The 12,167-nt window shown below is 36.9% G+C and overlaps 3 protein-coding genes across 6 annotated transcripts in view; 1 reads left to right on the top strand and 2 right to left on the bottom strand.

Moving 5' to 3' along the window:
- LOC125801167 (zinc finger protein 484-like) overlaps positions 1 to 12,167 on the bottom strand; it is a 634,928-nt gene that overhangs the window by 124,724 nt on the left and 498,037 nt on the right. The window lies entirely within an intron of this gene.
- LOC111188977 (NACHT, LRR and PYD domains-containing protein 12) overlaps positions 1 to 12,167 on the top strand; it is a 900,554-nt gene that overhangs the window by 597,313 nt on the left and 291,074 nt on the right. Inside the window, exon 12 of one of the 2 annotated variants that reach the window (XM_049476912.1) lies at positions 9,004 to 9,177. The exons of the other annotated variant lie outside the window; for it this stretch is intronic. Within the exon in view, the coding sequence (XP_049332869.1) occupies positions 9,004 to 9,177 (174 nt within the window). The remainder of the gene's footprint in view (positions 1 to 9,003; positions 9,178 to 12,167) is intronic. 2 annotated transcript variants of the gene reach the window in all.
- LOC111196387 (NACHT, LRR and PYD domains-containing protein 12-like) overlaps positions 1 to 12,167 on the bottom strand; it is a 798,826-nt gene that overhangs the window by 663,912 nt on the left and 122,747 nt on the right. The gene's annotated exons all lie outside the window — the stretch shown is intronic.

The raw sequence follows: 12,167 nt of genomic DNA, 5'->3' as shown, positions 1-12,167 counted from the left end.
TATATATATATATAGGGCTACAGGTAGTCACTGTGCTGTTTGGTGAAGTGGTGTGTACCACACTCAACATGGACCAGAGGAAGTGAAGGAAAGAGTTGTTTCAGGAGAAAATTTAATTAAATTAAAAGCATGTTAAAGTTAAAGGTTATTTTTTAAGCATTTTTAAGCAGCTTGAATTTCCTGTGACTACAGTTCACATATTATTCAGAAATGTAACATCCACAGGACTGTAGCTTACCTCCCGCCGCACGAGGAAAATTGATGACAAATCAAAGAGACGGATAATACGAAAGGTAACAAAAGAGCCCAGAAAAACTTCTAAAGAGATTAAAGGTGAACTTTAAGCTCAAGGAGCATCAGTGTCCGATCACACCATCACTGTTTGGGCCAAAGTGAACTTAATGGGAGACGACCAAGGAGGACACTATTGTTGAAAACAAAACATTAAAAAGCCAGACTGGAAATTGCCCAACTACATGTTGAGAAGCCACAAAGCTTCTGGAACTTTTAACCTTTTGTTAATAAACTGTTTAAACTGTTTGACTCATATCAGTGTGTGTCTCTCCTGGTTCTGGTATTCCTGATACATTTATTTACATTTTATTTTAATTACAGATTAATCTTTTCTTTGTATCTGTTATTTGCTGCTATTCTTTATTTTATTAATAATCTCACCATATTTTATTGAAACACGTTTTTTTAGCTCAGCTGATTTAATAATGTGGATTATAGTGTGGCTTTTCTGTTCATCCACAGTGAGAAGAAAAAAAACTTTTCCAGAAAAAAACTGGACCACATATTCAAGGTTAGTACTGAACCATATATATGATGTGCATCTCCCTGATTTATTTTACATATAAATGTAACTTTACTTTAAAGTTTTGATACTAATCATAATTTATTCACCTTCAGTTTAATAGAGTATTATAACTGTATTATATATTAAATAATGTTGATATTAATGCAATAAGATGCTGCTCAGCAACATGATGTTTAAATCATTTTACAGACCAGAGCATCTATAACTCATTTTCTCATCAGATCAGTGTCATCATCTCTCTCTGTACTGTAACAGCTTTACTGATTCTCTGATGTTTGTTCTTAATCAGAAGCTGCAGGAGACGTTTTTCTCTCTAGTAAAGAACGAGCTGAACACATTCAAGAATCTCCTAAATCCAGATTACCCAGCATGCTCTGAGGGAGAGGTGGAGGACGATCAGAAGGAGGGGGTGCTGAAGGTCACACTGCACATCCTGAGGAGCATGAATGAGACAGACCTCGCCAACACACTAGAGAGCAGTAAGAGTTCTGGGTCATGAGAATGGGGAACAACTAGTGCTAATTTATTTCCTCAGAGGAGTTCTGCTTTTCAAACTAGAATAATAGGCAATAGTTAACTGGATTTTGTAATTATAAGATATTGTGTCATCCTTAAACCTTAAAATTATCTACTGTATCAAAGTCGTTCTACACAGGGGTCTTTCATGAAGATCACAGCTAATTACATTTTCCTTATTCTCTTCCTCTGCAATCAGAATTGGCCCCAGCATGTCAACGAAAGCTCAAATCCAAGCTGAGAGATAAATATCAGAGAATTAATGAAGGAATCTCAGGCCATGTAAAGTCAGCACTTCTGAATGAGATCTACACTGAGCTCTACATCACAGAGGGAGATGGAGGAGATGTCAATCAGGAACATGAGGTGAAACAGATGGAAGCTGCATCCAGGAAAAGGACAACAGAGGAAAGACCAATCAAATGCAATGACATCTTTAAACCATTACCAGAACAGAAACGACCCATCAGAACTGTACTGACTAAAGGAGTTGCTGGAATAGGAAAAACAGTCTCTGTGCAGAAGTTCATTCTGGACTGGTCTGAAGGAGAAGTAAATCAGGACATTCTCTTCATATTTCCACTTCCTTTTAGAGAGCTGAATCTGATGAAGGAGAAGAAGCTCAGTCTGGTGAATCTTCTTCAGAGCTTTTTCCCAGAAACACAAGATTTAAAACTAAGACATTACAAGAGCTACAAGGTCATGTTCATTTTTGATGGACTGGATGAGTGTCGACTGCCTCTAGATTTCCAGAACAATGAGAACTTGGTGAATATAGAAGAGCAAACCTCAGTGGATGTTCTGCTGACGAACCTCATCAAGGGGAATCTGCTTTCCTCTGCTCTCCTCTGGATCACCTCTCGACCAGCAGCCGCCAATCAGATCCCTCCTGAGTGTTTTGACCAGGTAACAGAAGTGCGGGGTTTCAGTGACCCTCAGAAACAGGAGTACTTCAGTAAGAGGATCAGGGATCAGAACCTGGCCAACAAAGTCTTCACACACATCAGATCATCAAGAAGCCTGTACATCATGTGCCACATACCGGTCTTCTGCTGGATTACAGCCACTGTTCTAGAGAGAATGCTGAGTGAAGCTCAGAGTGGAGAAATTCCCAAAACCCTGACGCAGATGTTCACACACTTCCTGATCTTTCAGATTAAACACAAGAGCCAGAAGTACAGTGGGAATAGTGACCCTGATCCTCAGAAAACAAGAACAAGTATCCTGGCTCTGGGGAAACTGGCGTTCCAGCAGCTGGAGAAAGGAAACCTGATCTTCTATGAGGAAGATCTAAGAGAGAGTGGCATCGACATTAAAGAAGTGTCAGTGTACTCAGGTGTGTGTACCCAGATCTTCAGGGAGGAACATGAGCTGCACCTGGGGAAGGTCTTCAGCTTTGTACATCTGAGCGTTCAGGAGTTTCTTGCTGCTTTATATGCATTTCTCTGCTTCATTGACAGAAGCTTTTTGAATCAGCAAATCCCTGAAAACCAAAGCACTGAACTATCTGCAATCTTCAGCAAGTCAACGATGACTAAATTCCTCAGCAGTGCCATAGACAGAGCCTTACAGAGTGAGAGTGGACACCTGGACTTGTTTCTTCGTTTTCTTCTGGGTCTCTCACTGCAGTCTAATCAGACTCTATTACGAGTCGTACTGACACAGACAGAGAGGATCTCTCACAACAACAAAAAAACAGTCAAATACATCAAGAAGAAGATTGAGGAGAACTCATCTCCAGAGAAATCCATCAATCTGTTCCACTGTCTGAATGAACTGAATGATCATTCTCTAGTGCAGGAAGTGCAGAAATACCTGAGTGGAGGTGGTGAGCGTCATCTTCAACAGGCCAGGCTCTCTCCTGCTCAGTGGTCAGCTCTGGCGTTTGTGTTGGTGAACTCAGAAGAAGAGCTGGAGGAGTTTAACCTCAGTAAATATGATCCATCAGAAGAGTGTCTTCTGAGAATGCTGCCAGTAGTTAAAATATCCAGAAGAGCTGTGTGAGTATTTTTATTTAGGCCTTCATACAGTTTTTAATCAACTGCTGATGTGTAAAATCAGTTTCCATTCAATCACTTATTCCCATTGTCACATATAAGCATCTATTATCCTTTGTGTGTAATAATAGTTAAACCATCATTTTAATGTTAACAGTACATGGAGTTTCTGTCTTAGACTGATTAAATACAATCTTTAAAAAAAGCTTTTGGGCAAGTTATATGTTTTTGTTAAAATAAATGCACATCTCTTACAGATCCACTCTAAAGTAGCACTGGGTGATTTGACTAAAAAATCATATCTCAGTATGCTTTGGAGAAATGATGATCAGCAATACAACATAACAATTTCATATAGAACATACATTTTAAGTGTCTTTATTGATTTCTAATATATATATATATATATATATATATATATATATATATATATATATATATGTGCAAGAAGGTGTAATGTTTTTCCAGAGTTCAACTTGGAAAATAGAATAAATTCACACACTTCAAAAAGCCTTGCTCATTCTCTGTTTTGATAAATGTTTTCTTTTCTATTTTAACTCATTATAATCTGTCCCAGGTGAACTGTATGCCCATGATGATCACCAGCTCTTTAGACAGACAATACATTTCACAGTTTAATTCTATTTTCTATTCTTTGCCAATCCATTCAAGCATTCTTCTTTGGGTTTATTATAAAAGCATTAGTTTATTCTTGATTTTTAGACTAGCTTCATGTGACCTTGGAGTAAAGACATGTAAAAATCTGGAATCAGTTTTAAACCTGGAAAACTCCACCCTGAAAGAGCTGGACCTCAGTAACAACGACCTGCAGGATTCAGGAGTGGAGCTGCTCTCTGCTGGACTGAAGAGTGCACAATGTAAACTGCAGATTCTCAGGTCAGTGTTTCTTTAGTTTTTCATTTGAAATTATTAGGGCTGTCAGCGTTAAATCATTAACATGTTAGCTGTTAGGTTGGAATCAGTAACGCGTTAGTATTTTTTTAACCCAAGTTTTATTTCGGCACCAAGTTTGACCCCAACTTCTGCCGTAATCTGCCCCGCCTCCACCCAACATGCAGATTTCTTTTCTGGTTAAACGACTGAAACACGTGTCCAGCTGTAACAATGCGGTTCAGACTTCCAGCTCAGACCAGGGGTACGTTTCCCAAAAGCGTAGTTGCTAACTACGTTAGCAACTTACATAGTCTGGACGATGCAGCTGCGACGCAGGTGTTTCCCAAAAGCGTGGTTGGAACTATGGAGGTAACCACGTTAGTAACTTGCATAGTGCGAACCTTAGTTAAGCTACTCAGGTGTTTCCCAAAACCGTAGTTCCAGCGAATGTTCGCAACTACCGTGGTTCAGCTGCGTCGTTCGAACTACAGCTCTAGACGTTAGGAGCTTAGTTCCTTGTGATTAGTGCAGACGATGGACGGTAGGACTCAGAAAGCTGATAAACCACATTAATATTGCTGCAAGAGGATTTAAGATGTCAAGTGTACCTTTTTTTTTAATGTTTGTGTTAATTACATTAATTGAGCCACTTCACTTTTACCCATGTGCGCCCAGGTAAAATAATAAAATTCAGTCCTTTTTTTAATGTATGTCTTTAACATTTAGCTTTATTTGGCAAACATGAATTCAGTGTAGCCTAAAGAGTGCACTGAAGTGCTCTTTAGCTAAAATGTATTTTAGAGTCTTGGAAAGATGTATGTCAATTATTCAAGCAGGCATCTCTTGAGTAAAGATAACGTGCTGTGAACATTTATGAAATAGTTAATAATTATTTTTTAAACCCACTGTGCTATATGCACTCTCTGAATAAGGCTATTAAACTGTCACTGGCGTAATACTCTAAAATGGCTTTAACGTAAACACCTGTACCCTAAGGACCTTTGAAGGTATATTTGCATTGTTTGTACCCAGTGAAACAAATGTATCCATACAGTAGGCAAGAAGGTGTCTTTTAATAATATATTCATAACAAGAAAAAACTAAGTAAAAAGTGTCTTAAAATAAATAGAGATATGCAATAAGCAGGTGTTTTGAATTACCTAATTATCCTCTGGAGGTAACAGGGCCAGACAGAGTGTGAATAAAGAAAAGGTATTATTTAGCCAATGCAACGTGTGTTTCTAGGCCTATACAAATGTTATCAATTAGTATTTGTTAAATAATATATTACAGGGAATACGTAGAAATATGTAGGCTACATTAATATATATGTAAAAAAATAATAACATTAATTGCCATTATGAAAAAAAACATAAAGAGAATAAAAACATGACTGAGATTCGAACTAGGCTTCCATCCGGTGTCTGTCGAGTTTTGCTACCCTGTCAAACCGTACTACCCTAGTGCATATTTAATTTTTAAATATAAAATTGCTAGAAAAAGCCCCATATTTAAACATGCTTAATGGCAAGGGGTTTCTGGTTGTTTAATGCACCCAAAAATAACAGAATTACCATAAAAAAAATCAATAAATAAATAAAAAGTGTTTCCACGCATGGGCGCTGGTGTTGAGAAGCACATCTCGATGGGTTGCACAATTCGACAGAACACCACGCGCTGCACCGTCGTAGGCGCTCTGCTGAACCACTGAGTAACACACATTTCTCAGGTCTCATTTTAATAAGACTCATTCAGAATGGTGATTATTTTATTTAAAAAAAAATATTGCAATAGCAAATATGTGTATGTTTTTTTTAAGTAACACTGTCTGTTACAAATAATAATTAATATATAGCAATTATTGTGTACATTTTACTTGCAGTTCATTGTTATTTTATTAATAGTATTGTTGTCCGTTATGTTCTGGTGATAATTACAATATAAATAACCTAAATGATAAAATAGAAACATATTTTTGGCATAATATTTTAAAGATTGTGAGTTTTGCGCGTTTTCTGCTGGGAAAGTCTGGCCGAACACATCTGGAAACACCCTAGTTAAGACCACAGTGGTTCAAACCAACATAGTTCAGACTTCCGTGGTACCAACAAAGTACGATGGTTTCGGGAAACGGTCGTACTTCAGATGTTAGTTAGTTTAACGATGCATCGTACCACGTTAGTTCAATGCTAGGCTCCGTCGTTGTACGGGAAACGCACCCCTGGATAGAGAGCTTTGTTGCTCTCTCTTCATCTCTCTGTTTCTTTTTGTCTCTCTCCATTTGTGCCAAAAGTTTTACACAAAAATAAATCCACAATCAAAATGTTAAGAATGCAAAAGCAAAAATTGTATGTTGCAAATTCAAAAGAGAACAAAAATACAGCAAATATATATTTTTAAATATACTTGGTTACTTTATTTCAGTTTGGATTTTGCCAGTCTTTGTTTTTTTTTTTTTTTTTTGGTATTTTTGTGATTTTTTTTTGTGGAGTTTTTTGGATTTTGCTGTTAAAGACTTTTGCTTCTGGAATCTCTCCCTTGCTTCTGCTTTAGTTTTTTTTCTTCTGAGTTTTGGCACACTTTTCACAGGTGGGCGGGGCTTAGAAGAAGGTGTTCCCCTTGAATCTCCATTGGTCAGCTGGTTGTGGACTGACCACGCCCAATTTCAAGCGTCCTTCCAAACACGGAGAGCAAAAAGCTTCCAGTGCACAGCAGCAACAGCAGATTGTGTTTACAATTAAATTTCATACAAACGTTCTGTTTAATGTTATATTATGTTATATTATTCTCTGTTTCACTCCATTAAAACATTAGCGTGCTAAATTTTCATGCACAAAGTAGGTAACTAGCTAACTCACTAGCTCACTGAGTAGGTAACTCACTAGTTCACTGATTAGGTAATTAGCTAACTCACTAGTTCACTGATTAGGTAATTAGCTAACTCACTAGCTTACTGAGTAGGTAACTAGCTCACTGGCTAGGTAACTCATTAGTTCACTGAATAGGTAACTATCTAATTCAGTAGCTCACTGACTATGTAACTATCATACTTTGTGCATGAATATTTAGCACATCTCGCTAATGTGAGCTTTTTAATGGAGTGAAACAGAGAATAATATAACATTAAACAGAATGTTTGTATGAAATTTAATTGTAAAAGTATCTGGTGCTGCTGCTGTGCACAGAAAACTGTTTGCTCTCCGTGTTTGGAAGGACGCTTGAAACTGGCGGGGTGGGCGTGGTCAGTCTCAGACGAGGGTTCAGGGAACCCGTCAGTCCAGAATCAGCTGACCAATGGAGATTCAAGGGACCTTCTTCTTAGCCCCGCCCACCTGTGAAAAGTGTGCCAAAACTCAGAAGCAAAAAACTATAGCAAAAGCAAAGGAGAGATTCCAGAAGCAAAAGTCTTTAACAGAAAAATCCAAAAAAATCCACAGAAAATTCACAAAAACGCAAAAATAAAAGCAAAGACTGGCAAAATCGAAACTGAAATAATTTTCAAATAACTGCAAAGGATAATAAAGTAACCAAGTATATTTAAAATATATATTTGCTATATATTTTTTCTCTTTTGAATTTGTAACATACAATATTTTGCTTTTGATTTTCTAACATTTTTTTTTTTGCCCGCCACCACCCCCCCTCTTCAGAGGACCATTAAGACTAATACAAATTCTTGTGAATTTTCCACCAAGCTGTCAGAGTCGATGATATCATTGGGTTTTTGAAACAAGGGTGGTGATTGATTGTTGTGCTAATAAATGGTAAGTCTGAGATTTGTATTTCAATAATTTATGTTTGTTCTACTTTTCTCCATATTTCATCAGTTTGATTTGCTTTTATCCATTTAATAATGTACTTTAATTTGTTTGCAGAGAGGTATTGTTGGAAGTTTGGAGCTTCTAGGCCTCCCTGAGTTCTTTGTAATGTGGTTAATTTGATTCTGGGTGGTTTATTTTTCCAGTAGAATTTAGAGATGATTGCGTCTAAGCTTTTAAACCAGGTAGGTGGAGGTTGGATGGGAATCCTTGAGAAGAGGTAGTTTAATTTAGGTAATATTGCCATTTTGATTGTGGATATTGGTAGGATAGTGGTAGGTTCATCCAGCGTTGGATATCATTGTTGATGGTTGTGAGTAGTGGTCTAAAATTAAGTGTGTGCAGCTCAGACAGCTGGGTGGAAACTTTAATGCCCAGGTATGTGATGTGTTCAGTGCACATAGGGATAGGGAGTGATTGAACTGCTGTGTCTGATAAATTCATGTTAAATGGTTAGTATTGACTGTGGCTTTGGGTGAAGTGTAGAGAGTTTTAATCCATTCTAGAAATGATTCTCCAAAACCTAGTTAATGTAGTGTAGTGAAAAGGAATTTCCAATTAATCTTATCGAAAGTCTTCTCCGCATTTAAAGTGACTATTGCAGTTTTTGACTCATGGACTGTTGTGTGATGGATCAGATTGAGTAGTCTGCGCATGTTGGTAACTGATTGTCTGCCTTTGATGAAGCCGGTCTGATCAGGATGTATGAAGGATGGGATAACCGTTTCCAGTCTGGTAGCTAATGTCTTACTTATTAGCTTTGTGTCTGTGTTAATTAGTGACAGTGGACGGTAGCTGGATGGTAAGGTAGGATCTTTGTAGGTTTAAGATGGAGTGATATTGTAGCTGTATTCATTTCTGTTGGTAGTCCCTTACTGTAATACGTTACTATTTTTTGACCCAAGTTTTATTTTTATTGTAAAATCATTTGTGCTTGTGTTTATTCTTAAATTTTCAGATTAGCTTTGTGTAATATAGGAGTAAAGACGTGTGAAAATCTGGAATCAGTTTTAAACCTGGAAAACTCCTCCCTGAAAGAGCTGGACCTCAGTAACAATGACCTGCAGGATTCAGGAGTGGAGCTGCTCTCTGCTGGACTGAAGAGTTCACAATGTAAACTGCAGATTCTCAGGTCAGTGTTTCTGTGATTGTTCATTTGATATTATTAGGGCTGTCAGCATTAAATTAACATATGCTGTTAAGTTGGAATCAGTAACGCGTTACTATTTTTTTAACCCAAGTTTTATTTTGGCACCAAGTTTGACCCCAACTTCTGCCGTAATCTGCCCCGCCTCCACCTAACATGCAGGTTTCTTTTCTGGTTAAACGACTGAAACACTTTAATGCGGTGTCCAACTGTAACAATCCGGTTCAGATTTCCAGCTCAGACCTGGATAGAGAGCTTTGTTGCTCTCTTTCCATCTCTCTGTTTGTTTTTGTCTCTCTGTTTGTTTCTCTCTCTCTCTTTCTCTCTCTCTCTCTGTTTGTGCCAAAAGTTTTACACAAAAAAATAAAATCCGCAATCAAAATGTTAAGTATCAAAAGCAAAAATTGTATGTTGCAAATTCAAAAGAAAAAAAATATATAGCAAATATTTTAAATATACTTGGTTACTTTATTTCAGTTTGGATTTTGCCAGTCTTTGCTTTTATTTTTGTGTTTTTGTGATTTTTTTGCATTTTTCTGTTAAAGAATTTAGCTTCAGGAATCTCTCCTTTGCTTCTGCTTAAATTTTTTGCGGACAGCTTCCAGTGCACAGCAGCAGCAGCAGATACTTTTACAATTAAATTTCATACAAACGTTCTGTTCAATGTTATATTATGTTATATTATTCTCTGTTTCACTCCATTAAAAAGCTCATATTAGCATGATGTGCTAAGTATTCATGCACAAAGTAGGTAACTAGCTAACTCACTAGCTCAATGACTAGGTAACTCACTAGCTCACTGAGTAGGTAACTCACTAGTTCACTGACTAGGTAACAATCTAATTCACCAACTCACTGAGTAGATAAGTAGCTAACTCAGTAACACACTGACTAGGTAACTCACTAGCTCACTGAGTGGGTAACTAGCTAACTCACTAGCTCACTGACTAGGTAACTCACTAGCTCACCGAGTGGGTAACTAGCTAACTCACGAGCTCACTGATATATGTGGGAGAGGGTGTAATGTTTTTCCAGAGTTCAGCTTGGAAAATAGAATAAATTCACACACTCCAAAAAGCCTTGCTTGTTTTTCTGTTTTGTTAAACATTTCATTTTCTATTTTAACTCATTATAATCTGTCCCAGAGCTTTTGGTGAACTGCATGCTGATCACAAGTACAGTGGAGATTTCTACATGTTAACTATTTCAGTATAAAGAAACACCAGCTCTTTAGATAGACAATACATTTCACAGTTTAATTCTGTTTTCTATTCTTTGTCAATCCATTGAAATATTCTTGTTTGGGTTTATTGTAAAATCATTTGTTTATTCTTGATTTTTAGACTAGCTTCATGTAATCTTGGAGAAAAGACGTGTGCTAATCTGGAATCAGTTTTAAACCTGGAAAACTCCTCCCTGAAAGAGCTGGACCTCAGTAACAATGACCTGCAGGATTCAGGAGTGGAGCTGCTCTCTGCTGGACTGAAGAGTTCACAATGTAAACTGCAGATTTTCAGGTCAGTGTTTCTGTGATTGTTCATTTGATATTATTAGGGCTGTCAGCATTAAATTAACATATGCTGTTAAGTTGGAATCAGTAATGCGTTACTATTTTTTAACCCAAGTTTTATTTTAGCACCAAGTTTGACCCCAACGTCTGCCGTAATCTGCCCCGCCTCCACCTAACATGCAGACTTATTTTCTGGTTAAACGACTGAAACACTTTAATGCGGTGTCCAGCTGTAACAATCCGGTTCAGACTTTCAGCTCAGAGCTTTGTTGCTCTCTCTCCATCTCTCTGTTTGTTTTTGTCTCTCTCCATTTTTTTTTTATCATATATTAGATGTCATATCACATTGCGGTAATGATACTTTTTTCTGGACTTCATCTATAAAATGCTAATAAAATATGCAATAAAATGGAACAAATGTTCTGAAAATAATATTCATAGTAAGTTTAGACCTTAATCTTAAATCCTCAAAAGGAAATTTGTCGTTTAATGCATTTAGAACAGCCAGGGAGTTATGTTTTTGTCATGATATAGCTGTCCATCAACATAAAGTTTGTCGACGGAGACGACTGCTTTTTTCACTTCTTTTATGAGTTCTTTCCTCACGGCGAACAATTTTCTGCATCTGTCAAGGATTTCACGGGGGAACGGTTTGTTTATTCCCAGGTCTGTTCCTCTAAGTTCCCTTCCTTTGCTCATGATGAGCTCTTTATGTTTATAATGCTCGACCTTAGCCTAACATTTTGATTGCGGATTTAATTTTTTTGTGTAAAACTTTTCACACAAAATTCACCACATAAAATATCCACTATAAAAACTTACGAAAAACAAGTGCGATTAATCACAGAATTTTGGTAGGTTTTTTTGGATTGCATTTTTTAATCGATTGACACCACTAGAAATTCATGTATAAATGTGTAAATATTCAGGTGTTTACCCTGATGATAACAAATCACACAAGAAAAAGTGTTTAACAAAAGTCAGAGTATAACAGACAAACAAATACGAGTCTTCTTCAGTTGTCTTAAAAATGTCCAACTTGAATGAACATTTGAGATATATCACACATTGATTACAAAATTGTGATGCACGAGCAAAAACAATTTTAGAAAAAGTTAATATGAACTCAATTCTTTGGTCCACATCAATGCTAATGCCGTATTCACAGAGATGCTTACTGTTGAGGTTTGGGTTTCATGAATTTGTTAATCTGTGTCAACTGTGTTAAGAAACTTAAGTTTTCTATGGATTTTTTTTTTCAGATTTTGTAGTGTTATTTTTAAAAAAGAGACTAATATCAAAGTGCATTATCTTCCTCAGTCTGCTATCTTGTTTTTCTTTCTTTCTTTCTTTCTTGTTTTCTGTCACTCACTCACACATTCTCTTGCTCTGTCTGCAGATTATCTGGTTGCATGATCACAGATAAAGGCTGTTGTTCTCTGGCTTCAGCTCTAATTTCAAACCC

This window comes from Astyanax mexicanus, chromosome 4 (genome assembly GCF_023375975.1).
Source record: "Astyanax mexicanus isolate ESR-SI-001 chromosome 4, AstMex3_surface, whole genome shotgun sequence".
Lineage (NCBI taxonomy): Eukaryota > Metazoa > Chordata > Actinopteri > Characiformes > Acestrorhamphidae > Astyanax > Astyanax mexicanus.
Note: the sequence above shows the minus strand (reverse complement) of the source record. Positions and strands in the feature narration are given on the sequence as shown.